At 35.5% G+C, this 27598-nt stretch overlaps 3 protein-coding genes across 7 annotated transcripts in view; all 3 read left to right on the top strand.

The window, feature by feature from the left end:
• The window catches only part of LOC122135739 (putative POTE ankyrin domain family member M), a 20195-nt gene extending 12562 nt beyond the window's left edge, over window positions 1–7633 (top strand). Inside the window, exons 11-17 of the mRNA XM_042715964.1 lie at window positions 4137–4424; window positions 5493–5576; window positions 5653–5723; window positions 5881–5945; window positions 6024–6124; window positions 6212–6333; window positions 7558–7633. Of these exons, the coding sequence (XP_042571898.1) occupies window positions 4137–4424; window positions 5493–5576; window positions 5653–5723; window positions 5881–5945; window positions 6024–6124; window positions 6212–6333; window positions 7558–7633 (807 nt within the window). The remainder of the gene's footprint in view (window positions 1–4136; window positions 4425–5492; window positions 5577–5652; window positions 5724–5880; window positions 5946–6023; window positions 6125–6211; window positions 6334–7557) is intronic.
• Window positions 1–13590, top strand: part of LOC109112268 (SUMO-activating enzyme subunit 2-like) — a 176253-nt gene extending 162663 nt beyond the window's left edge. For all 3 annotated transcript variants that reach the window (XM_042715171.1, XM_042715170.1, XM_042715172.1), the window contains 10 exons: window positions 7831–7952; window positions 8043–8142; window positions 8271–8422; window positions 8711–8804; window positions 9041–9153; window positions 10051–10206; window positions 10321–10417; window positions 12798–12903; window positions 12983–13122; window positions 13279–13590. In XM_042715171.1, coding sequence (XP_042571105.1) covers window positions 7831–7952; window positions 8043–8142; window positions 8271–8422; window positions 8711–8804; window positions 9041–9153; window positions 10051–10206; window positions 10321–10417; window positions 12798–12903; window positions 12983–13122; window positions 13279–13475 — 1277 coding nt within the window. In that variant the 3' untranslated portion in view covers window positions 13476–13590. The remainder of the gene's footprint in view (window positions 1–7830; window positions 7953–8042; window positions 8143–8270; window positions 8423–8710; window positions 8805–9040; window positions 9154–10050; window positions 10207–10320; window positions 10418–12797; window positions 12904–12982; window positions 13123–13278) is intronic.
• A 2238-nt stretch (window positions 13591–15828) lies between these two features.
• Window positions 15829–26026, top strand: LOC109112193 (carbonic anhydrase 5B, mitochondrial-like). Of its 3 annotated transcripts, XM_042715175.1 has the most exons (8): window positions 16207–16334; window positions 16836–16935; window positions 18603–18800; window positions 19125–19243; window positions 21923–22018; window positions 22120–22182; window positions 22331–22489; window positions 23396–26026. In XM_042715175.1, the coding sequence occupies exons 2-8, from the start codon at window positions 16872–16874 to the stop codon at window positions 23525–23527; spliced, it is 831 nt and encodes a 276-aa protein (XP_042571109.1). In that variant the 5' UTR covers window positions 16207–16334; window positions 16836–16871; the 3' UTR covers window positions 23528–26026. The 3 variants fall into 3 exon arrangements, with proteins under 3 accessions (XP_018980734.1, XP_042571109.1, XP_018980740.1); XM_019125189.2 differs by lacking the exon at window positions 16836–16935 and having other exon boundaries at window positions 15829–16334; XM_019125195.2 differs by lacking the exons at window positions 16207–16334; window positions 16836–16935 and adding an exon at window positions 18026–18218.
• Window positions 26027–27598: the final 1572 nt, after the last annotated feature.

Below are 27598 nucleotides of genomic sequence, written 5' to 3'. Positions count from 1 at the left end.
CCAAAGCCGTCATTTTGGATCCCACACAAAACATTTTTCATTAATAGACAAAATCTGTTTTATCCTTTTGTTCTACAGAATTAAAAAAGGAGACATGTGTTTTTTCTTAATTATAGATTTTAGAGTTAAATACTTACACAATGCCAGGGGAAGGGCAATGTGAACTTGTCTTCTCAGCACTCACAATTTTTGGGGTTGGAATTGGAAAGTCGATAAAACTGAAGCAACATCTCTTAGGAACTGCAGCAGCTGTTGGTGAGATAAAATATATTGTCTAGTTTTAGGAGAGAACCATAAAATTGATCATATCCAACCAAATATTATTTTAATATTATTCATCCTAAATATTATTTTGATATTATTCATCCTTAAAGTCTTTCTAGAACTTTATGTTCCGTGAAGGACCATATCTGGCTGGGTAATCAGCAATATCGGTTTGTTTCTGGGTTCTTTCAAGCTCTGTATGTTTTTATCTTACTGGAGAATACAAAGTTCACTGACAAACATGCAAAGCTTCCACTATGGTACCTGGCTGTAAAATTATTTTGTTTCTAATTTGATCCATTTTAATCACTTAAACTTTATGTACAACTTCATGTCTTAAATAATAATTTAGTCAGAAGAAAAACTGTACTGTAAGAGAACTTACGCTGAGCCTCAGAAGTCCGGGCCATCAGCAGGACCAGCCCGAACACCAGACACAAAGAAGATGCCCTCATGGTTTCTGCTCTTGAAGATGATCTTCAAGTTTTGATAATGACCTGTTTGCAGATGTCTTGAGAAAAGTCCAAGTCTGCACCACATCTTTAATTTTTTTTTTTTTTTTTTTTTTTTTTTTTTTTCTCGGATGTGATGCTAAATGGAAACTGTGGTTTGATAAGGACATACACTGCAGTCCCCCTCCTCTTCTTCAAAGCCCACACAGAGAATTACATTTGCTATACTGGGTTTGCATGCTTTTTGCAAACAGAGATCGTGAGAAGATAAAATACTGAAGTCATAAGTTTACAGCACATCTTCAGAAGTGCAGTTATTTGCTGATGCCCAACGCAAGAAAGAAAGTCATACGTTTTTTAATTATTTTCAACTTGTGTAACATATTGTGTAAAATAATATCTGCATTGCATTCTTTGTGTCCAAAGCACAGAAGGTCTGTAATTCATCAATAACATGAGTCAAATTCACAGTGGCAAATTCATTTTCACACTAGTCATCACAGAAAAAGTACATGCACTGACATGGGTTTCCTATATACAAATATTAAACTAGAATGAAAACGTGTTGTAGTACATAATGGAAATAATTTGTGTGATAACTTCATGCATCATTCATTAACAAAAAGAACACTTAACAGATCAATATTTAATTTAAAATATGAATATGCATCATATTTTATAATGCCATCAAATCCTGATGCAAATATAATTATTTATTATATAAATATTAAATGTATTATTTAATATGCATTATTCTTTATTTCAAATAAAATTATTTACCATGTAAAATATTATAAGTATTAAATATTTAACATTAAAATGTCATAAATTTAATAAAACTTTTATAATTAAAAACTATTATCAATAATAAGTTTAGATAAATAAAATGTAGAAAATAACAATTTAAATAATTCTACTAATTATTTTCTATAGAGTATTCATATGTATTTCACTTATGTGATTGCCTAAATTGGCTAAATATTCAATGAATTTTTTGTTTGTTTGTTTTTTATCAAGATCCCACACAAGTAATTTTTTTTTTGTTGGTGTTTTGGTTGTTGTTTTTATAAAAAAGAGAAAAACTTCCTGTTATCATTATAAAACAACTATTTTCGTCTGTCATTGATCTGGTGATATATTGTGCTTTTATTGTTTTTTGTGTTTAGCATTTCATGTGGTATCCATATGAGGTTCCAACTTTTTTTTTTTTTCTTGATCTGTTAATAATAGATGCATGAAATGCTCTTTACATATTACATAAGGGTCGCTCTTTTAAAAACAATGGAAAGTCATGTGAAGATGTAAGATAAAGGTGATGCATCTTAGCAAAAATCTACTCCGCCTGATAATGATCAAGATCTTAGTGTTCAGCACTTTTGGCCTGTGGTTTTTTGTATGATATGCACTCTCATTTTCATGTTCAGTAAATGGCACATATGCAAATACTCTACTAGAATATGTAAATGTGTATGCATATGTATATATGTATCAGTTATGTAATCCTCTTGCTCACAAACTGTGCATGTTTATTTGTTTTCAGCAATATTCATGATAAATTTGACAAATACACCAGTAACGATTTGATAATTAAACAGAATAACATGCAGACCTGCTAAAATATTATTACTAAAGTACAGTAAATGAACCATAAAACCAGACTCATTCAGCAGAACATCAAAAACCCCTGAGGAACCACCAGCAGTGTGTGATTTTTATTTCTTTAGTAAGTGACCTGAGAAATGAATCATTTTGATGTGACTCATTTTGATATGAGGTACTTAGTGTTATGTATAATATGATCAAATTAGTCACACAGACTAATGTGAGATTTGAATCACTCTATTGGCTTTTTTCAGGATTTAATTCAATGAAGTGATTTAAAAGTTTCTCCATATAATTGCAGGACAAAGTCATCCACTTAATCTACATTAATCTTGACTATTTTGTAAATTCCCTTCAAAGAATTAGTTTAAAATTTGTTCTTGCCAGAAGAGCAGAACGGCCTTTCAGTTCACTGGAAAAGACACACAGATCAAGACCATCATTATTCTGAGAAAAACACCCTTCTGAAACTGTCGCATACACTTCAAAACTTCTGCGGTGACTATTTAATGCACTGCAATTTTGGTCTTAACCACATCATTCATTATACAGAGGAGCAAAGCTGCATGAAAATGCAATGTTGGGTGTGCATATATACAAATATTATACGAATGTATGTATATGTATGTGTGTGTGTGTGTGTGTGTGTGTGTGTGTGTGTGTGTGTCTACATAATTCATATTAATTTATCACACACACACACACACATACATAGCATCACTGAATCATTACTTCATTTTTATATTAGTTATTTATTTTATTTCTATTCTATATTTTCATTATTTCATTTCATTATATTTTTATATTTAAATAATGCAATCTAAAAAATACAGGATGTATTTTTTTAAGTAAAACTTTAATTTTAATTACTGAATTTTTTTTAATTCGTTTTTTTTTTTTAATTACTTAATAATTTACTGTTGGAGGAAGGCAGACTCTCTCTGTGCTGGATGAATCAGTCCCCATTATCACCAACTTCAGTTATGAAAATGAAAGTCATGGGCTGTATATCCACATTTGTATTAATCTTTTAATCTTTGTAAATTTCAAAATCAATGAATCCACATTTAATCATTATATTATTTGTTTATTCTTATTCTATTTCTGTTTATTGTTATTTAATGTACAGTTTTTTCATCTATTTAAATAATAAATAAATAAATTCAGTCATCAAAAGTAATGCAATATTAAAAATACACATTTTAACAATATTTATTTATTTATTTTTCAGAAGTAATACTGAAAGTAACTAAAGGTGGTAACACTTTACAAAAAGGTTTTATTTGTTAACATTAGTTAACTACACTGGTTTATATGTAGGCTACTAACAATGAGCAATACTGAAGCATAAATATTAAATTAATACTAATACTAATAAATACTAAAGCATTTATTATTATTAGTCACTGTTCATTTCAACAATTAGGCTACTAATACATTTACATTACATTTACATTTATGCATTTGGCAGAAGCTTTTATCCAAAGAGACTAACAGTGCATTTAGGCTATATTTTTTTGTTTTTTAATTAATAATTTTTTTTTAATCAAAATTGTTGTATATGTCAACATTAATTAGTTAATTAATACACTATGAACTAACACGAATAAACAATGAACAGTTATATTTTTACTAATTAACATTGGAATTTATAGGCTATAGGCATAATGCATTTACAGACTTTAAAAAATTTGACCATATTGCAAAGTGTTACCCTGATTTAATTATGTAAATATTTGCTGTAGCTATATATTTCTTAATTTAGGAATTGTAATCGTTTTATTTCCGTTTTATTTTTCTAATAAATGTATTTTGTAGCTCAGCCGCACCATCAGAGGTCGCCAGTTAAACCAGCTGCGAGTTACTCGCTTTTGTGCTGCGCGCTCATCCTCTGCGCATGCGCACCTGTCTCTTCCCTCCCCGCTGGATCAAAGTGCTGCTTGTCCGCGCCGCCGAAACGCCGAAAATGCAAAACTGGTGGGACCTCTCCGTAAAGAGCTTGCCGAGTCCCTCTCCTCCTGCCGGGTGTTGGTGGTCGGGGCGGGAGGAATCGGCTGCGAGCTGCTGAAAAACCTGGTGCTCACCGGCTTTAAGAATATTGAAGTGGTAAGTTGGAGGAAGGCGGACTCTCTTTGTGCTGCAGGAATCAGGCCCCATTATCACAGATCCTCCTTTATAACATTCTGAAATAAAAATGAGAGCCGTGACTTGTATATGCCAATGCATTATTTGTTGAATCACATGTTTTAAAAACATAATGCTTTTCGTTTCATCGTGAACCTAAACCAGCCCTTTTCTTTCACGCTGTGTTCTGCTCCTTACACATCTCCCTTGAAAACACTGACCAATGTGGCCACACTTCACATCAAATTCAAAAATATTATTTTAAATAAAAAATTCTGTAATATTGTAAGTATGGTATCAGACACAGATTATATTCAGTTTTAACAAACAGCGTCTTGTCATCTGTGATATCTTCTACTATGTCTTTGAAGTAACAGGGTTGCTAGTATTGTAGTTTTAGCTATAGTTCTTTTTGTACACAGGGTTATGAAACTGCAAGCTTTTTATAGCAGGATAATTCAATGCTTTTTCTACGAATGTGCATGATTATATAATTTAATCAGTTGGTTACTGTTCAAAATCATTGTAAAAGGGTTATGGTAAGATTGTAAGCTGACAAATGTAACAAACATAAAGTGATAAAAAGCACACACTTAATTGATATTGAAGAAAGATTATGTTGATGAGGCTATCAGTGTTTTTATTTATGAAGTATTAAGTGTTACAGTGGCACGCAACCAACTTTTTAGGGTGTCCTATTTTGGCTTTAAAATGCATGGTGAAAATAAATATCTAAGTAAAATTTAAACTGAAAATAATATTAATAAATGATACAAAATGTTGGAAAGGTTATTTGGTAGTTTAATTTTTAGATACTAAATAATGAATAGTGCAAATAAACCCATTATTTAATTATGGCATTTTTTGCCTTTTTAAAAATGGTGCGCTACAACGGCACACAACCTGGGAACTTTTAGGGACCCTTTAAAATGCATTATGGTTTCATGCTAGCATGGTTTTGCACTTTCTTTAATGATTACTATAGTGTAGTGTTGTTGTTTTTTTGATTATCTTCATAGTGTTTTGTTTATTAATTATCCTCATTTGCAGATTGACCTGGACACCATTGATGTCAGCAACCTCAACAGACAATTCCTGTTTCAGAAGAAACATGTTGGAAAGTCTAAAGCTCAGGTAAACTGTATAACTGACTTCAACTTGTGTGATTTAAAAAATCTGCATCAGACAGTGACTTATTAGCGTGTTTCAGGTTGCCAAGGAGAGTGTGCTTCGGTTTTGCCCATCTGCGAACATCACTGCTTACCATGACAGCATCATGAAGTGAGTCCAGTTACATATTACCAAGATAAAAACTTGACAGTGTCTGGACATTTGGTAGTGCATTTCAAAAGTTAATTTGTCTGTGGATACTATAGAAAGCACTAATACTAAGGTAAAAAACTTTGAGGTCCAGTGTTTTTTTCTTTGCACTTTGCAGCCCAGATTACAACGTGGAATTCTTCCGAAATTTCCAGCTTGTCATGAATGCTTTGGACAACAGAGGTGTGAATTATTTAGCCATCTTTGGTAAAAGTTAAGGAATGCTAAATTTCTAAAATGTCTTTTCTTTTGTCCTTGCAGCGGCCAGGAATCATGTAAACAGGATGTGTTTGGCCGCTGACATTCCCCTCATTGAGAGCGGCACGGCTGGCTATCTGGGACAAGTCACAGTTATCAAGAAGGCAAGGCTCTTCTATTAAATCATGTTGCTGTATTCATCTCAGTGTCACACTCTTTGCATTCACATTTTGTAAATTTGCAAACTGCAGGGTCAAACGGAGTGCTATGAGTGTCAGCCTAAACCCACGCAGAAAACCTTCCCAGGTTGCACCATTCGCAACACTCCCTCAGAACCCATTCACTGCATCGTGTGGGCCAAATATCTCTACAAGTAAGTTTTCTACACTAATATGTCTCGTTGAAATGTAATTACACTTGACTTAGCTTTGAATTTTTGTTGTCATATTGTTTTAATTGTAATGCACTTTGCACAAACAATACTGAATGTAAGGGAAAATCCACAGCTGTGAATTAATGATAGAGAGAGCGGTTGTGCGTGTGTGTATTAGCTGTGTCTGTACAGTGTGTCTGTAATAATAGTGACGCTGCAAGTTTAATTACTTCAGAAGCATTATGAAGTTGTTGTAGCTTTTTAATATGCAATCAAAGCTATTTTATGAATAAATATCGAGTTTGTAGCATTGACAAGTTTTTGTGCTCCTGAATGTTTGTGTATGCACAGTGCAGTCTCTGATGTTTGTGTGCTTCAATGCAGCGCGGTAGAATAGAACAGTGATTAAACTGACAGGACTTTCCCTCAAAAAACACATCAAAACCACCAGTTGTTGACCATTTACCACCACAGGGGTAGAAAACTGTAACCATCGCAGCACTAGTCTGGTCACAGAGGCTAAACTGATGATATTCCTAAACTAGTGCCCTATGAAATCAATTTTACCTATTCCCGAATTCTGGTTTAATGTTTTCATTAAAGTATGTGGTTTTTGTTTTAATTTTTCAGAAGTATGTTTTTAATTGTTTAATTACTTTTAGTAATTAAAAAGGATGTCTAATCATATAAATTCAAAAAAACTTTAACAGTTTAATCTTTTATTAAAATTAGCAATAATAGGGCACTATAAAATGAAGGTTTTTTTTTTTCTCCCACCTCTTTAACTTGTTTTATGATTTAATACAAATGTATTGAAAATGATGGAAGTCAAATGAATTCATAATACTTTACCAAAATAAGAGAACAAATTAAAAAATTTAATTATTGTTTTGGCAAACAATGTGCTGGCCTGCACAACAGAGGTTTCCAGTTTAAATTAAAATGTGGATGAAATATTGTGTGATATTCCTTAAAAGATTGATTTAATAAACTGTATTAATCTTATTGTTAGTATTACTTTGAGAAGTACGTTCTGCTTTACAATAGTAAAATATTTTTGTCATTTATTTTAAGTATTTTTTGGTGGGTTTATTGAAGAGGTTCTGTGTGTATCTGATGATAGTTTTATCAAGTGAAATGGTGTATGAATACTATTAACTTGTATTTGAAAGCTAATTTAATTATTCTCCTCTGCTTGCATGTTATTTTGGATTGCCTCCCTAGTCAGCTTTTTGGCGAGGAGGATGCGGATCAGGAAGTGTCACCTGACACAGCTGACCCTGAGGCTGCTTGTGAGTAGTCGCACATTTACAACAACTTATTTACTTCTTCAGTGGTCGACATTCTTTGTGCTTAAATATGCTTGCATGATTTGGTGTATCAAAGGCATAAACTATCTTTTATTTAAGGATGGAAGCTTTCTGTCAAGTATGTACTGTAAGTTTGAATTGGGACCATTTGATGAAAAGATGTTTCTGGGATGTTTATTGACTACAGGGAACCCCGCAGATGCAGCAGCCCGAGCTACAGCCTCCAATAAGGATGGAGACATCAAGCGGGTGTCCACTAAAGAGTGGGCTCGTTCCACAGGTTATGATCCTGTCAAACTCTTCAACAAGGTGCAAATTCTGTTACAAACTTGACGTTACTTCATTACCAAGTCTGACCTTTTAGAAATAGTCTAAAGGTGATCTTGTGCTTCCTTTCAGCTTTTTAAAGATGACATCATGTATCTTTTGACCATGGATAAGTTGTGGAAGAAGAGAAAAGCCCCATTACCTCTAGACTGGACTGAAATCCATCATCTTGGTGTGTGTTTGTTCAGGAATTGTCTGTTCATGACCAGCTTTGGTTATATTGAAAATGAGAAGAAACTGTGTTTAAAAGACATGTTAATGAGGCTGTGGTGTGTGTGTGTGTGTGTGTGTGTGTAAAAGAATTTTCTCAGGAGGAGGCCTGTGGCACCGGTCTGAAAGACCAGCAGGTGTTGGGTGTTCAGGGTTACGCTCAGCTTTTCCACCGCAGTGTAGAAACACTCCGATCTCAGCTGATAGAGAAGGGTGAGGGTGCAGAGCTAGTCTGGGACAAGGTGAGAAACTCAAAAGACAAGCAATATCAGATATACACAATATACCTTCCTCTCATGTTATTGTGGAACTAGTAAGCAATACATATTTATACTAAAATATACTAATGTTTATAAATGTAATTTAATTATTTGATAAAATGACAGACATTTCTAATGTTACAAATTATTTATATTTCAAATAATTGCTATTCTTTTGTACTTCCCATTCATCAAATCCTGAAAAAAAAAAGAAGAGAAAAAATTGTGATGTTCAGTGTGAACTCACTTTATTTGTGCTGCTGTTTTCAGGATGATCCTCCAGCCATGGACTTCGTAACAGCAGCCGCAAACTTGCGCATGAACGTCTTCAGCATGAACATGAAAAGCCGCTTTGATGTCAAATGTAAGGATGTGCCACTGTGATTGCCTTGACTTAAATGATTCAAAATGATCTTTTTAGTTGGTGTTTGAAAACAATATTTTCTTTTAAAGTGTCTTTTTCAATTGTACCATTTTTGGCTTAATAAAGTTTTTTTTTTTTTTTTTTTTTTAATGCTTTATTCACTGAGATTTCAAGTTAAAATTAACATTTTATAGACTTATAATGTATGCCTTTTTTTTTGTTTCCTTCTCATCTAGCCATGGCAGGGAACATCATTCCAGCAATAGCCACCACTAATGCAGTCATCGCTGGTCTCATTGTTCTGGAGGCGCTGAAGACTCTAAACTCCGAGTTTGACCAGTGTCGCACGGTAAACTTGCAGTGTTGCTCTTTTCACACCCGACACACAGTTTTGAAACACGAATTGCATCATGTCCTGTTTTATCTAGTACTTTTTTCCATTTGTTTCTCTCACTTGGTTTAAGGTAATTACAGCTCAGCTGTAGTTTTGGTTGTGAAGACCTTTTTAACCCTTTCCTGTTTTTGAAAGTCTTGTCAAGTGGTAAAGGTGGGAGTTATAGTGCTTGTCCAAGTACTCACACTTGCGGTTTTTGCGTTTGCCTGCTTATGTGATGTATTTCCTGTTATTGGTTTCAAGTGTTCAAGTGAGCATGAAGACCACAAGTGTGTGTTGAACTTTTCAGTACCTAATGGAACACACTTACAGTGTTATAATAATGCAGGTGTTTGCAGAGGTTTATTTTGATTTTCAATACAATAAAATTCTAAATCTCTGTTCTAGTCCCTATAACAGATTACACAGTTTAGTAATTGTGGTGCTTCTAAATAAGTGATAAAAAGCAGTTGCAAATGTTGTACAAAATACACATACTCATCTTTGCACCAATAAAATGTTCAACACTTTGTTTTACTAACAAATTAAGTGTATTATCTTACTAATTTTTACACTGGAAAGGTTTCCGTGAGATCTTAGCAAAAACTCTGATGATTTAGTTCCAGATTAAGAATGATGGGTTATGCTTAGACTTGATTACCACCTCAGAGAGGTATTCGTGATAGTGCAGATTTATAAAAAAAAAAATTTTAGTGTGTGTTATAGGCACTGCACTTTGGTGTTTTTAAGACCTGGGACAGTATTGCGCACTTACTGCTCGTTGTGTGCATGTGCTCTCAAGTGTCCAAGACCACAAGTGTGGGTATTTGGACATGCCCATAGTCTTATTCCTATGTTATTTTTATTTTTTTAATTTTCCTGAATAAGCAGCCGAACCCCAGGAAAAAGCTTCTTGTACCATGTGCGCTGGACCCTCCTAATCCCAGCTGTTATGTGTGTGCTAGCAAACCTGAGGTCACAGTCAAACTTAATGTGCACAAAACCATTGTGCAAGCTCTTCAGGACAAGGTACCAGTAATTTGTTTTTTCAATCCAAAACCCTTATATATTTTTGTGATCTCCCAAGAGATTCAAGTCTGGATTGGAAAGTAATCATTTTCATTTATGGTGTTGCTTTTTCAGATACTGAAGGAGAAGTTTGGCATGGTGGCACCAGATGTGCAAATTGAGGATGGAAAAGGAACAATCCTCATCTCCTCAGAGGAAGGAGAGACTGAAGGTATCAATTAAGTTAGCCTCTAGAGGGCATTGTGCTCTACTATAACATACTCTGGTTTGATTTGGGATGCCAAACCTGACAAAATTAGAAATAAATAAATATACAAATAAACGTAAAAATGTGAAAATAAATGTATAAATATACAAAGAGAAGTAAAAACAAAAATAATTATTTATACCTTTTTTTTTTTTTTTTCCACATTTATTTTTTCTTCTATTTATACATTTATGTATTTATTTACATAATTATTTCTATATTTATTTATTTCAACATTTATTTCTACATTTATTTATTTCTACATTTCTTTGTCCGTATGGTAATGAGGGTAATTTCTAATTTTATCAGATTTGGCATTACATAACTCGCATAACATGAGCTTTGTTTTAAAAGGGACCTATTATGACCCTTTTTACAAGATGTCATTTTTTTGTCTCAGGTGTCCCCAGAATGTGTCTGTGAAGTTTCAGCTCAAATTTCCCCACAAATCAATTATTTTACCATGCCCAAAATTACTCTTTTTGGGTGCGAGCACACATACTGTTTTTGTGTGTGTCTCTTTAAATGCAAATGAGCTGCTGCTCCCCTCCCACTTTCAGAAGAGGGCGGAGCCTTTTGGACACTCCAGTAATAAAACTGGAGAATGTCAGTCACACAGCCAATAGAATTCTTAAAGAAGGATAAATACCAGCTGTTTGTGATTAGGGATGTAACAATTCACTCAACTCACGATTCGATTCGGTTCACGATTTTGATTTCACAATTCTATTTGATCCACGATTTATTAATTTTTTTTTTAAACAAAATGATATTTGACTAATTATTAATTAAAGGTGTTATTTTATTATCGCTTGGACAAAATGCTGTACATTTCTTTGTGAAATTGAAATATAACTATAACAATATACTAATATAGCACTTGCATATTATTGCTCTTTTGTTGTTTTTGATTGCTTCTATTGTCCTCATTTGTTAGTCGCTCTGGATAGCATTTTAATCATGATCCAAACAAAGATTTTTAATCTAAATTAGATTGTATAATTTTGAAATTTTGAAGCAATAACAGAATGGTTTGACTTAAGTTTTGTGAAACTATACATAAAAATATCTGCCTGAAACAGTGGACAAGCTGGATGAGACGCAGATTCAATCTCTGCCAGTAGGTGGCGCTTAAAGCGTTTCCTTGGTTTCTGCTGTAAACGAAGCAGCGCTGCACTTAAAAACTATCTATACTTATGTATAATATGCATTATACAGAGGCAAGATGAAAAAAAAATACCATCGTAACTTTTCTAAAGACAGTAAGTTCCCCTCAGACTTGCATTCATATAAACTCCTAGCCCTAAATGAATCGCGATTTAACATCTCAACAGATTTAAATCGTCACATTTCATTGATTTTCAACCAGCTCACGGTTAATCGTTACATCCCTATTTGTGATCCAACTTCATATCCACAACACGCAAGTACCACACTTCATATTTTGTGAGTGTTTGCAAATCGCATTTCTGAACGTGCATGTTAGCATGCTGTACGGCTAATGTGGCTAAAGTTACCATTGTCTCAGACTGTATTCACAGAGACCAGTGCTGTCGTTATTTATTTTTAAGAAGCAATAAATGTGCGTTTGGGAATTATGAAGATGATGAGCGTTTTTGCCTTAAAAATATAAATAACATGGTTCTGGTCTCTGCGAATACAGTAAGATACAACATGCCAACAAGCACATTCAGAAAGCTGATTTGCAAACATTCACAAAATAATTTGAGGTACTTGCATATCCTGAATATGAAGTTGCATTACGAACAGTTGGTATTGGTTCATCTTTGAGAATCAACTTTTGGGCAAGTCTTGTGTTTTAATGACCCTCATTTGCAAAGCAGTCTCAATGATCTGCACAAACATATACAAATTTAGCTATTTTCTTGGACACATTCCCTTCATGAATAAAAGTAATCCACTGCATCCTCAGTGGCACAGACGCCGGGAGTATATGGAGACCCTTATGTTCATTATTACAGCTAACAACATAACAGTTATAATGTTTATGTAGCAGAGACATATCTCTAGCTGCTCTAGCGATGATGTAAACATGGCGGACTGTGTGCGGCTCACTCGGGGTGGGATCTATGCTAATAAGGCAAATCATCAGCAGTCGTGGGCGGGGCTTCCCTACTCTTACGTAAGAGTAGGGGAAAATTTGGAACCACTCGTTTGGGGAGATTGTTTATGATTTATGGGCACTATAAATAAAGGAGTGGGTGGATTTTTTTAGCATTATAGGCTGATTGTTTAGACACATTTGTGTTCAAACAACTTATACAAGTGAATTTTGCATAATATAGGTCTCCTTTAATGTTTTTGTCTCTCTGTTTCTCTACAGCAAACAATAACAAATTTTTGTCTGACTTTGGGATTCGGAACGGCAGCCGTCTTCAAGTAGATGACTTCCTACAGGATTACACTCTACTGGTCAATTTAATTCACAGGTCAGTGTGGCTTCATTTAGCTACAAGGATGATACTTTGGTTTTCTCGAATATTAAAATGTATCTGGCATTTATTGCAGTGAGGAATTGGAAAAGGATGTCGAGTTTGAAGTAGTGGGTGACGCCCCAGATAAAGCGCCTACACCAAGTGTCCCAGAAGAAGGGAAAAACATTGCCAACGGTAACAAAGATTCTGCCCAGCCATCTACCTCATCTAAAGGTAAGAACAACATGGATTGCCTGCAAAACATCAGTCTTAAAGCGAATATTTCACCTAAAAATTGTATATGAACATTCAGCTAAACATCATCTTTTGTATTTCATTGGTGAAAAAGTTTCACTGCTTTTGAGTAATGCACTTTTCTCATATTTACAGCAGCTGCAGAGGACGATGACGTCCTTATCGTAGACTCAGACGAAGAACCGTCCTCGAGCACCATGGAAGCTTCCCCGGAGTCTAGTAACCGCAAGAGAAAGCATCATGGCACTGATACAGATGATGCTGCGTCTAAGCGCAAACGCCTTGACCAGCAGCCGGCGGATGATGATGAAGACATCATCGCTTTAGACTAGCAAAATTGACAAGATATCACCTGTCCACAATAGAGGATTTTCCTCCAGTTGAATTTTTGTACGGTTTCTCTTACCAAACATGTAAATATATATGTACAATATGGTTCAAGCTCAATGGATGTCGTCTTTTCCTTCTGTCCTTTGTTTTTTGGGAACAGAAAACAGCCGAGTTATGAACTGCACTCGGTTAGGTTTTACTCAGATGGATAAAATGCTTTTCAACTTTGTATTTTTTACAATGCGTGTCATATTTTGCAGTGGTTTAGAAAAGCTGACAAAAGTGCTCACGGTATTTCAATGCATTTTTTTCATCTAGAAAACCATATTCCATATTTATTACAGGTTGTTTTTGTTGCCAACCTCAGTAATATTTCAGATCACCAAATTTCAGTAATACTGTATTACTGTTTGATGGTTTGTATGTCTTCTGTTGCATTGCTTTTTAACCACAATGAAAAATATTGTGACTTTTTTTTAAGAAAATACACTCGGACAACTATTTACACTGTTCTTTCATTCTTATATTTTCAGTTTTTAAGCGGTATAGATGAGCCCATGCTTTACTGACCAAATTGAGCAGCTGAATAAACTAGAGTATCTTATTTATTTATCCTTTATTTACCATGAAAGCGTGGTCTTGAAAGGATACAGTGTCCTAATTGCACGTTGTTTACATTAGAATGTTTGACGTAAGAACATTCTGTTTTCACTTATTACTCACGTGGGTGTCAGAGTCCACGGTTCACGTGGTATTTGTCGTCAGAAGGGTTTATCTAAATGCTACATGACACATTAACCCTTCCTCTAGTTGGCACGTCAAGTAAAATTCAAGTTATTGTCTTCAGTGGCAAATTTGGAAATTCTTAGTGTGGGCACGATTGAATGCACTCGGTATTGTCCACTATGGTTTCGGACACTACCACAAATTTCTGTCAACCTAAAGGTGCTGTATGTAGGATTGACACCGAGTGGTTGAACTAGGTTTTGCAGTCCAAATTCAAAATATTGGAGAAAAATCAAGTCCTCCTCAGACTTGACGCACACGCAGGTTGCCAGATTGACGACACCAGCAGCAAGGAGCGCACTTGACGATGAATGAAGTGAAATACGCTGGGTTTTCCGCCAACTGGCAACCCGGGGTGCTGAGATACAATTGGGTAAACTAGCAGTGGGCGGGTTTCACAAACCAAAACATAGACTGACATTCAGGCCCAGAACGCACATTTTCAAAGCAGAATAACTGACGGTAGCATTGTTTTTAGAAACTTAGCATGTTTCTTAAATATCTGCAAACATATTATGGTATTTTTATGCTTTATTAAAGTCAAAATCTTACATACAGCACCTTTAAATATTGCACTATGGGTCGGTTTTGTTCACAAATCGGTTCACTTTGTTCTGAGCTCACTTTCGGACAAACTCACTGATAAGTTGCGTTTTATTAAGACGTGTTTGTTTCGAGCGGCAACCTCGCGCTCTCTCTCGTGAAGCCAATAAGGAAGTGACTAAAACTGTAATTCATCGACTGGCCGCTTGAGGCTGGCTGCAAAAGGGAGTCAGTCCCATAGACTCCCCATGTTAAAATGCCCAACTTTACAGCAGAAAAAAACATGTTTACAGCCTGGTTCAAAAAATGATTTTGGTCTATATTGCTAATTTTGCCCTTCATGACAACTGTGAGGGGGGGTGAATTTTTTTTATAACTCATCCGTTTAAATTAGATTAAGCCTTAAAGTTCTGCATAATTAAGGGCGTGGCCACTTGAGTGACAGGTGGATTGCAGCTGCTTACAATGCCGTCGCGCTAGGTGGGCGTGGCTTCAGCAACCAGCTCCCGCCTTTTTGCCCATTTTCAATTATCCGGGAGAGTCGCGCGGTGACGCTCTGCCAAGATGGCGACGGCCCGCTCTGCACACTTTGAGCTTCAAAACCGCTCTTGAGGAGTCTATGGGTGACGTCACGGACACTACGTCCATATTTTTTTACAGTCTATGGTTTGTTTTCAACAGAGTGATGAAAATTATTTTAGTATTATTTATTGTAAATGCAAATTATGTTTAGGCTTTAAATTAGTTTTATTATGCTTTTTACAAAGTGTACCAGAACAGATGATTACAAATAATTACAAACACCATTATTAATAAAAATATTTAAAAAAAAAAAAAAATATCGGAAAACGTAAGAAAACTCATTTAGTTATTTGTTCATCCACACAATAATGGTTACCATTATTACCCAGTTTATATGTAATTATTGTATTATTGTAAATAAATTCCCCGTCTTGAATGTGACATCATAGCCATCTCCGCGTGCCCTGTCTCGGCCCTCCTCTGCACGCCCCTCTGTGGATGAAGCTGATTGGATTGAAGCTGGACACCCGACCGACCCCAAACTGCTGGACGTTTCCTCCATTTTATCCCCTTTTACTGGGATGTTTAAACCCGTCTGTCCACATGCGCGTCATTTTCGTCATGTTCTCTTGACTATAAACAAAAGCTGTTTGAGTTTCGTAAAACACAGACAGCTGGAGTTTGGTATGTGTTGTTAAGCAGCCCTTTTTGCCTTCATCCACCAACCAGTAGGGCGCGAGAGCAAGTTAGGTGTTGTTGGGACAAGTTCGGCACGAGAGCACACGCGAAAGGACAATATTTCACATGCTTTGAGTTTTAATCTGGGCCCTATATCATTCATTTTAGATTGTTAGAGTAAACGAAAAACATGGTGACACTGGCAGCGATCGTAGCGCCTCTCGGTCGGCAGATCCACAGACATCTGCTGAAGCGTGTTAGAAACCAGCGCTGGATACCTGCTCGGGCATGTAACTTGTCTGCTTGCTCCAGCAAATTTGTTCTCAGTCAAGGTTAGTACATTTTTGCTATACTTTATTTTTATTATTATTAATATATATATATATATATATATATATATATATATATATATATATATATATATATATATATATATATATATTTCTTTGCATCATGTTAAAAATCCCACCACCTTGTTTTGTTTAGTGTTTTTTTTTTTCTTTTCTTTCTTTGGACTATTTGTGCACTGTTTTCACCACTAGGGTTTATTACAGATGTTGTAGTGTCCTTTATGACTGGGTTGATGATTGTGCAGTCACACTGTGTATGTTTATTGTCAGCGAAAACGCCTTCCTGAACGACTTCCGGTTTTTGCGTGAAATTGAATGTTTACATGAAACACTGCGCTTAGTTATCATTGCATTGATTGTTTCAGATCAGTTGCAGTAGTTTATCATGTTTAGGTGGTAAATGAACCTTGAGTGTTAACATTTTGGATGCATGTACTAACCTCATCCGTTTACTTCGTGTTTTACATGTTTCAAATGTCACAGTTTTTCCACAAGCCCCGCCCATAAGAGATATGGGGCATGTTTATATCTGAAGAACACTTCATTGAATATGGCCCTGAAGATGCAAGTCACATGAGACAAAGTATGTTTAATTAAAGTTTTTTTTTTTTTTTTGTCTCCGTAAGAGCTTTTTAAAATAAATAAACTGATTTGTGTTACTTTTTAGTAAGAATATGTAATTTGACGACAGTTACTGACATGCAAAAAAAAAAAAACTTTACACAGGTTACAAAGTTTTTTCTTGCATTTTCAATACATTATCATTGAAAGGAAATGCATGAGTAAAGGATCAATGCTAATCAATTTTTTATTTTTTTCTTAATGTAATTTTTGCAAGAATGAGAATAACAGGGTTGTAAACTTAGGCTAAACTAAGCTGTCACTCAATGGGAGTAGTTATATATAACCTTAGATTTTATCTTTTTTTTATAATCATGCTGTAAGAGGTTTGCACGCTGCAAGTATATCATACATATAACATTCATATTTCTGAACATTAATATAACTGTTATTTGTACTCCTATCTTTACCATGTGATTAGTAGCACCTGATAGCTGTCATTTGCATTGTGTAAACCTTATCTTATCTAAACCAGATTGGTTTATCAGCAAAATAAAGCCAGTCTTTTCTGATTATAATTGTTTATACATTGAAAGCCACATAAAAGTAAAGAACAGTTGAAGTTTAATAAGTAAGGGTTACATACAACTAACCTAGTTGTTAAATGTGGTCTATCAGCTATGGTTTTGGGAAAGAAAATAAAAGTTAGAACCCATGCTGTGTTTGCTTTCCATAAAATGGGTCAGCACAGTTGTAATCCCTCTTTGCTAGACCACTTCAATGGCTGACAGGAATTATAGTAAAGGCCATTTTAATCTCATGAAAGGCAGTTGCTCACATTCTCTGGCTGCTTTAAATCATCTCCTTTTATAGAATCTGGAGCATGTGACCACAATCTAAGAAGTTATTGTGTAAGACGAGCGTCTCGCTGTATAAAGGAGCTTTTACTTGTTTGCTCAAGGATCGCCTAAAATATTCCCAAGGGAATGTCTACTCATAAAGGTGGCATAAAACTCTGCTGACTGTCTTCCTGTTGAGCTCTACAGTCAGTTTTTCCCTGACATTCCACATATGAGTTTTTTTTTTTTTTTTTTTTTTTTTTTTTTGAATCATCGAGTCACAGAAGGAAGCATATTTTCTTCTCGACTTTCACTTCTCTAACAAGTTCCAGAAGACGGGCTCGTCAGCTTTTTGTCCTGCTTTGGGTTTCTTTTTGCTGCTTTTTTCCCTGTTTGGATTTTAAGTGTTTAATTTCAGAACAAATGTGTACCACAATGCATGAGGCTGCACTTTGTGCCATAAAATGTATGTATGTGTTCTATCTATCTATCTATCTATCTATCTATCTATCTATCTATCTATCTATCTATCTATCTATCTATCTATCTATCTATCTATCTATCTATCTATCTATCTATCTATCTATCTATCTATCTATCTATCTATCAGTCTCTAGTATGTATTCTGTATGTTTTAATAAGGCATGTTTGTCTTTTGATGTTTTTAGTAAAAACTGGCATATGATTTCTAAAATGTGTTCTTTTTAGGTTGCTTAAGAAAATGGATTTTGCCTACATAGACAGCATTTTGGAGCACCACGCTTGCATTTGCACATTATGATGACCAAAATGCTGGCTAGATCACTAGTTTTGTCTGGTTCCTTGTCCTGACCAGTCATTCTCTTCCCAGTGCATCCGATGTGGCAGGAGCCGCTCGCCATTCCCGGTGGAGATCGCCAGTCACCAATTGACATTGTGGTGCGTAAAAGCATCTTTGATCCGCAGCTCAGACCCCTGAAGGTGCAGTATGACCCGAGAACCTGCCAGCAGATCTGGAATAATGGGTACTCTTTTCTGGTCGAGTACGACGACACCACTGACAAATCCAGTAAGCTTCATCTTCATTGTCTGTACTACAGTTATTATAATAAAACTATGCTGACTTGGAATTGGCAACTACCATCGTTAATAAAATTAAAGAAAATAAAATGACACAAAATGAATGGAAATCTTGATCCCATGACATATTAATTTATTCTGATTTTACAATAATAAAACAATTTCCAGTGTGACTTGGTTTTAATTGTGTTACCAAGAACACAGCAAAACATTTTGTTTTAATTGTATTATTGTCTAACAATTGTGGCTGAAAAGAACAAATGAACAGTTCTGTGGTGTGAGAAAGCTATGAACTGAAATGAACCTCTTTTAGCTCTGAAAGGAGGACCACTAGAGGATCAGTTCAGACTATGCCAGTTTCATTTTCACTGGGGGGAGAACAACGCCTGGGGCTCTGAACACTCCATAGACCGCCGCCTTTACCCTGCTGAGGTACTTTTATGTACGATTTTAATATATTTTTAGTACTTTTTTAACAATGAAGAACACAAAATCACTCCATTACTTGTTCATCTTTTTGAGCCGTCTGTCATTTTTTTATTATAAGGAAGTTTTTCTCTGTTGCGACACAGACAGAGCTTCTCTGTAATAGAGGGCGGAGACTTTACCGTTAGGAACACCTCATTATTTCTATTGTGGGATAGTCACATCGATGAATAGCTTGTTTGCACATGATGTCACGTCACTGTGCTGCTGTGGCGAAATGCAGGAAGTGATTTTCTACATAGGAACCACTATCACAAACTCAAAAATGGATATGTTTTGCATAGTTTCTGATTGCTCAAACCGAGAAACCACAAGGAGCTTTTATCATATACCAAAAGTTGTTGTTCATAATGATTGGAAAAAAGCAAGAAATGTACTGAAAAATGCAGGAAAAATTGGCTTGGAAACCTGGGTCTGCGGTCGGGAGGAGCTGAGTCAGTGTGTGCAGATGGTTAATATAAGAGATCATATATTATGATATTAATGAATTATTAAGATTAGTGGCCGACCGATTTATTTTGTTGGTAAAAATGGCTGGTAGTTTTTCAAATATCGGCATGGGGCAATAAGTTTTCCTGTTTGGCTGATGTGTTTGAGGCAGGGCTTTTATTTTGATGGTGCTGTGAACACAGTGCTCACATTCTCTCTCTTCATTGTTTGCTGTCGCTGTTTAGCAGTTCTGTCTAATACTGATAGAAGTCTGTCTAATAATCAGATAGAACTGTTAAACAAAGGAATAAAAATATTATTATTAATATTATAAATATCATTTATATAAATATAATTATTTTATATTATTGGTAATAGAAAGGCAAACAGTATAAAACTTTCTAGTTTTTTGTTAACATTCAGCAAATACACATTTATATCATTCAAACAAATCTTTATATAATAAATCAAAACCTTGACTTTGATACCGGTTCCTGAACGATACTTTTTTCAATACCAATTTTATTAAATCCATTTTAACAAGATTACATTACCTCAAAAAAAAAAAAAAAAACTTAAATTACACATACTCTAATAAAACTTTTTTTTTTTTTTCAGTTTGTTGAGGTTTTTACAGACTCAAAAAATTATCTCCTGAGCCACTGCACAAAGAAACAAAATGTAACCAACACAATAAATCAGTGCAAATAGTTTTAATAAAGTTCAAATAGTTTTCAGTGCAAAATGAGCAGTTTTAAATCAGTATGTGAGGATTACTGCTGCATGCTTAAGATCTTTAAAGGGGTCATATGATGCTTTTTTTAAAGATCATTATTTTGTGTATTTGGTGTAACAGAATATGTTGACATGCTTTAATGTTCAAAAGAGACATCATTTTTCAAATACTGTACATTATTGTAGGTCCTCTATCCCCCGCCTCTCTCAAACGCGTAGTTTTCTACAGAGTCCCTCCTTCCAACAAGTGCAGTCTGCTCTGATTCGCCAGCTGACCCAGTGCATTGTGATTGGCCGAACGTCGCAAGCACTCGTGGGAAATGTAACACCCCTTTCCATAATCGTGAGCTTCATCTTTCAAAATAAATGTAAAGATAGTTAATAATGTCCTTAGCTTACCATCAGTTCAAGCCCGAAAGGGAAACAGAGTCGCGTGACAGACACAGTGATGAAGCTCCTATGTGTTTGCAGTACATGCGTGCACACACACGACGCGCAAAACTCTGCATTTGAACAGTGCAACTAATAACAAAACATACTTACAGTAGCTGATTAAGAAGCACCAGATTGTCGCAGCAAATTCAGAATTACCTCCTCTCCTAGGTTCACGAAACGGTCGTCCATAAAATGCGTTGCTGTTCTGTTGCAAGTAATCTTAAAGATTCCTAAATGCATCTACTTTCGGAAGGCCAAATAAAGTGCTTTTGCTTTCGCCTAGATACACACAGCATCTCCCTGACGTGGCTGCTTCAAAACTAACTGCAGTTACTGAAACCATGCCTTCTTTCTTTATGTGAAAATTTGGGTAGCATTACGCAAATATTTCCACATCATGACATAGAGATGTGGGGGCGTGTTTGAATGAGCCGTTTTAGGGGGGCGTGGCAGAGTCTTAACTTTGATAAAGAATATCTCTTTGATTTTAAGACTTTAGTCTTTGCAACTTCAGGGATCTTATCTATGCACAATCAGCTTGTAACACTCCAAAGAGAAGGGAAGACTTGAAATCGCATCATATGACCCCTTTAAATCACTCAGTAGTTGTGTGTGAGTGACTTTACTGTGCCAAAAAGCCAAGTTTACCTTTGTTAGCGCTGGAGAGAATGTGACCTTTTACTGCTCTCAACACTCCTTTAGCTCTCTGACTTTGTGTGTGTGTGTGTAACAGCTCAGGTTCCGGTCCTGTAAATGTATCCTCTGTTGTGTAAAGTGCTTTCATTCCTATCTCCTGGTTGAATCTAATCGTTCCATAATTAATGGAGTTCTGTCCATTTGTACGGATGTTGGTTTAAGCCATTGTGGCACATCAAAAACACAAAACCCCGCTTTGTTCAACTGCAGGATTGTGTAACAGGATGAACTACTGTAGTAACCTGAACCAAATGAAAGGCATTATGGGAAATGTGGCCATTAATTTCATTCATAATGGCATGGGTGTGTATCTGTTCTGTTTCTTCACAGCTCCATCTTGTTCACTGGAACTCTGACAAGTACAGTTTGTTTGAGGAGTCTGTTATTGAGGATAATGGACTAGCTGTTATTGCAGTCTTTTTGAAGGTACTGATATAATTATTATCAAACATCTTTAAGCCTAGTAGACTTTGAAAAAAACAAACAAATGAAATGTACATTTTAACATGACATTTTCTATTACATAGATTGGAAAGAGACACGAGGGTCTGCAGAAACTGGTGGATGCCTTGCCTGCAGTCAGGCACAAGGTAAGGCATCAAACATGTTTTGTACACATTGAGCTCCAACGTTGTTGTGAGTTATTAACTGAGACTAAGAACCTCAGAGTATGATGCTTTGGAAACAGTGGGATCAGGGATAAACTTGTTGCATACATTTTGTTTTACAATTTCACAGGATAGCGTGGTAGAGTTCACCAAGTTCGACCCTGCATGTCTCCTCCCGGAAAACATTGATGACTATTGGACATACGCAGGTTCTCTGACCACTCCTCCTCTTACTGAGGCGGTGACATGGATTGTGATGAAACAGCACATTGAAGTCAGTCATGATCAGGTAGGAGGCTGATCTGTTTGAGGAATGTTAGACAGGAAATTACAGGGTATTTTTTTCCCTCACAGCAAATTTAAAGGTACAAGTGGTCAACTGATTGTATTAGAATAGCTTAGCTAGAAAAACATAAGCTTATGGAGATTAAAGTAACTGCATCATATAAATTACTTAAATGTGTGCTGTGGTGCAGATTTAAGACAACAAGACAACATTTTAAAGCACCAGGCATGAAATTGACCTAAAATGGTCATAATTTAGTTTAGTTCTTGAAATCACTATTAGACTGTAAAATGATCCCAAACCAATCCATTGTAAAATGTTTTGCAAAAACTTAAGATCACACAGAAGTGATCAAGGATGTGTAATAAGCTGCTAATTCCCAACACTGGTAGTTTTTAAGACATGCAGAGTGGTAGTTTGATTGCATTTAATAGTTGTTAGTTTTCCTGGTGTTTAGGAATAATAGTACATATTTTGCTTGACATAAAAAAGCTGTGAAGGTCAGAACAAGTTGTTTTTTTTTTTTTTTTTTTTTTTTTTGGCAGCTTTCAATACTAAGAGATTGCTAAGGATTTTGAGTTCTGGATGTATATGACCCCTTTAAAAACAGCTGATGAAAGCCATAAATTTACGCCTTGAGACACCCCTCAAACTGGCTATTTTAACTCTGCTGGGAGTCTGTTTGTTATTCTAACTTCATGTTCCATTGCTCCATGGTAACTTGGGAAGTGGAACGGAAAAGCTCATCCTGCTGACTGCTGACATCAGTTTTCTCTGTTCTCTCCATTTTTAAATACAATTTTCCTTTTATTCTTTGCTCTCATTCTAAATACCTTTATTTGAATGTGTTCCTTATTTTTACATATTCTCTATCATTTTTTTTTTTTTTTTTTTTTTTTTTTTTTTCAGTTGGCAGTGTTTCGAAGCTTGCTGTTCACATCGGCAGAGGAACAGTTGCAGAGAAGTATGGTCAACAATTTCCGCGTTCAGCAGGCTTTGAAGGGACGGACTGTCCGCTCTTCTTTCACCCCCTTCCTCTAAGATGCTCCCCCAATAATGTAGCAACGAAACTCAGTGACCTTATTCACATATTTACCTCCAAAACAAGCACAGACGCATCATTCACTTTTTACAATGGAGAGCTAATATCCATAAAGACTTAACAGGATTTTGCCAAATGTTTTCACCTTTTCCAACCAGGCATTTTGGTATAGATTGGGGAGATTCTATTGAAAGGGATTGACAAAGATATAGTTTAGTTATTGGAGAGCCTGTTTACCCTCTGACAAAAGGTTCATGCAATTCATCATCATTTCGATATGTTTGTAAATGTATTGAAAATAATGCTAGAACTCAGGTTATTCTAATTTCAGTATGAAACACATTTCCTCTCAATACAGTGGCAAAGGGTGTCCACGTTTGTGGACAAACAGCTTCCTCTTGTGGATAACTGACAGAATGGAAAGGGGGGGGGGTATTCAGTAGTTTTAGTTTAGTGGTACTAACTTACCTTGTTTGCTGCGAGGGAATTTATTGTATGCATGAAACTGTACAATGCCTTTCATTTTTGATTGGTTTGTAGATGTTAAATAATTTCACATCATTTCAGTATAGAGAAAGTTTTAAATATTTTAAGGCTACATTTGAATATCGCAGTATAAATAAGACTAGAAATATAGTTTTTTAAGGTTCACTAGACATTTAAGGTTGTGAAAGGAAGAGTAGATTAATGCGCACAACTGTTTAGTGAAGATGCATTACTGTACTTGCTGTGTAGATCAGATTTGTATAGAATGGGTTATCATCCAAAGTGCCTTTTTCATTAAAATCAATTATCTGATCAACTGAACAAATGGTTGGCCATAATTGCCTTCTGGCATAACATGTGCTTCCAATACAAATCTCTTACAGTCTATGTTGTTCTCATCCATTAAGCTCATGATTGTAATTGTTCATCTGTGGATATTTAAAGTGTTTTTAGTGTTGGTGATTTAAAAAAAAACATTATAACAGAGAAACTTGTGTTTAGTCTCTATGTAAGAATGTCTTGTAAAATGTATTTTGGGGCACCTGGATGTTTCTTTCCATTCTATGTCATGAAATACCTTTCAGAGAGGGACCTCCATTTTCGATCATGTGTGCTCTTAGAATTTAATTTCTCCACTAGAGGCGTACATGAGGCTAGACACAATGGAGAAATGAGACCTACAATAAGACCAATTGACTGTTATAGTTCAATCTTGGTGCATTCCTTTTTCCTTTAAACATGATGTAAACAGCAATAAGAATAGAACTGTTAAAATGAGACACTAAGATTGTTTGAAACGTCCAGGACCTGTGGTATGTATCTGCAAATGAATTGTACGTTTACATAATGGCGATGTTTTGGCATTGATGATAATATTCAGAAGATGGTTGAGAAGTAACTTCAATGTTCTGTTGTTCCAAGGAAGTGCAGAAACAGCAGAGGTTCAACATGCAGCTCTATAACTGCCAAGAGGCGCTGGTCTCTTTGTGATGGCTGAATAACAATGTTCTTGTATAAACTGTCCCTAAAGTGGCCTCTCATTTGAATGGGCCAGCTGGTTTTCTCCCTGTTGGCTCCATGGTTAAAATTCAGAGTGATACTAACTAGAACAGAAAGCTGGATTTGCCCCTTACAAACAAAAGGTTACAGGGAGACCAGGATCCATTCCCTACACCTGCCCAAGTCTTTAGCTCTCAGTGTAGTGGACATTCCTTCACATCAGGAGGCCCTAGAAAGTTTTCTCATTGAAGCAGAGTTCAGTAGCGTGTGAAAACACCTTTTGTTGTTTTTGAATTTGAATTATGCAGTGTATGAATTATAGTTTGAGGTTTTGTGACATTCTGACTCTTTGCTGTAATGGGTTGGCACTAGGGACATGGATTTTTATTCTGGTAGGATTTTCCTTTGTTTTGTACTTTTTAAGTAGCTTGAGGCCTTCCACTTTTAAGGGAAATCAATAATCAGTTTAACACGAAAACTACGTTTGTTTTATAGGCAGCACCTTCCTTCACTTATCATCTTAAGTCATTTTCATAACTGTCACTATTGCTGCCTATTATAAATTTTATGATGCAAATGTATGGAAAACTTTCATATAATTTCTTTGTTGTATTGTGTGTAAATGTTGTATTTTCTTTATTTGTTTCATGGAATATTGTAGGAAACTGGTCTTTTTTCCATTTGAACCATTTTTGGTTGATTTAGTTTTGTTTTACTTTGGGGTGGACACAAGCATGTGCCTTAGGGATTTAAGCAGGAAGAGGGTGGTGCCGGAGGTTTATGGAGGCCCCATCCCAGCAAGTGTTGTTTCACCAGGTGCTGGTTAGGTCCGGATCAGCTGCACTAAAAAATGCATGTTTTGGCGGACTTAGCAAAGGGGGAGCCTACAGATCCAGAGGTGAACATCAACAACTGCACAATGTAACTACTCATTCATGCTGTCTGACATTTGTATTAACATTTTAATGTGCAAAAAATTTAAATAAAATAATCTTTGATGGTTGACTGTGAAATCACTCTTTTACTGTATATTTAAATCTGTAATTGAAATTGAGTGTAACATTATGTAGTTATATAGTATAACATATTTTAAGTGAAGAATTGCACTGTGAAGTTTAAGGTGTAACAAAAAAAATTAAATAAAAAATTCCTTTAGGCAATGACTTTTTAATTTGACATTATTACAAACATTAACAGGTACCTTTTTTAGCACCGTTAACTTGTCAAAGATGTTTTGAGTACTAAATATTGATAACCGTGGCTGATATCTATTGTTCTTCTCTAAGAGTAAAGATTCAAGGCAATAAACCTGAAACAGTGAGAGCAAGTTTCACATCAGTAGGCGCTAGACAAGCAACTTAAAAGACAAGAGAGAGAGAATAAGGCCAGGATGTAGGTGTTTGGAAAGGCCGGGGAACCTGGATTGAGTTTTGTCTCAAACTTGATTCAAAAAGCTTCCGTTCCATTTTGTTGTTCTTGGCTGCATGAGTTCTAAAAATGGGATGAGACATTGGGTTTTTGCATATCAAAACACGCCATGGTTTCCCATCATTGTGTGAGAGCATTTGGGAACATGCTCTTTGAGCTCAACAGGAAAAACAAACTAGGTGAGCATGATTAAAGTGCAGCAGATCAAGACTTCTTAAAAAAAAAAAAAAACCTGGAGATGGTCGCAGTTGTTAATAATCAATACAAAGTTATGCAATTGTGGAGTATCTCAAGGGATGGTGGATGCTCTTGTCTTGTGAGGCCTCTTTTAACTGCATCTGACTGATAATCAGGCATTACTAATTGAATAGAATTCAGATGAAAGGTGCTTATATCAGGCTCCTTCCCCTACTATGGTTTTGTTCTTCAGTGTTTTTTCAGGTTATTTTTAGACAATGAAAATTCCATTCAATCCCATTTGCTTTCTATAAACAGGAACCTATAGCTTAAAGATGTTTCTCAGAACTCCAGTCTAGTTGCTTTCCTCTTTAGATCAAACGATTGTTGGTTGAATTGAGAAAAAAAAAAAAAAAAAAGTATACATTTAAAAATGTACATTAAACCTGACAGGCCCTGCAAAGTTTTACTTACATAGGAAAGCTGATTGTTACCTACTTTTAATGATAACCAGCCCTTGTGGTGCAAGGGAACTGAGACACCCACACCCCTCTCTCCTGTTGAGAAAGAAAACTGAACTCTTAAATATCAGCGCAAAACAGCAGCAACAACATGACTTATGAAATAAAAAGACACCTGCTGTTTCATTTATCTTTAAGCTGAGCAAACATACACCATAAATACAAAGTTAAAAATTTGTAAATGAGAGCACAAGTGCAAAGCGAATGCAGGTGGCAGCATCACATTTTTTATATATATATTTTTTTTGTAAAACAAGCATTGATAATAACCTTTAAATGAAATGCAACCCTAGGTCATGAAGTTCGTACGTTAGTACAACACACTTCCCCCCCCCTGCAGATTATACTCTCCAGGTCTTCAGAGATTGATACCTTGTAGGCATGTGACATGTAAGTCTTTCTCTTTGAAACACAAAAGCTTTTGGATAAAATTTAAGTTGTTGTTTTGTTTAATTTGAG

The sequence above is a fragment of the Cyprinus carpio genome, chromosome A25 (genome assembly GCF_018340385.1).
Source record: "Cyprinus carpio isolate SPL01 chromosome A25, ASM1834038v1, whole genome shotgun sequence".
NCBI lineage: Eukaryota > Metazoa > Chordata > Actinopteri > Cypriniformes > Cyprinidae > Cyprinus > Cyprinus carpio.
This window is presented reverse-complemented; position numbering and strand designations above follow the sequence as displayed.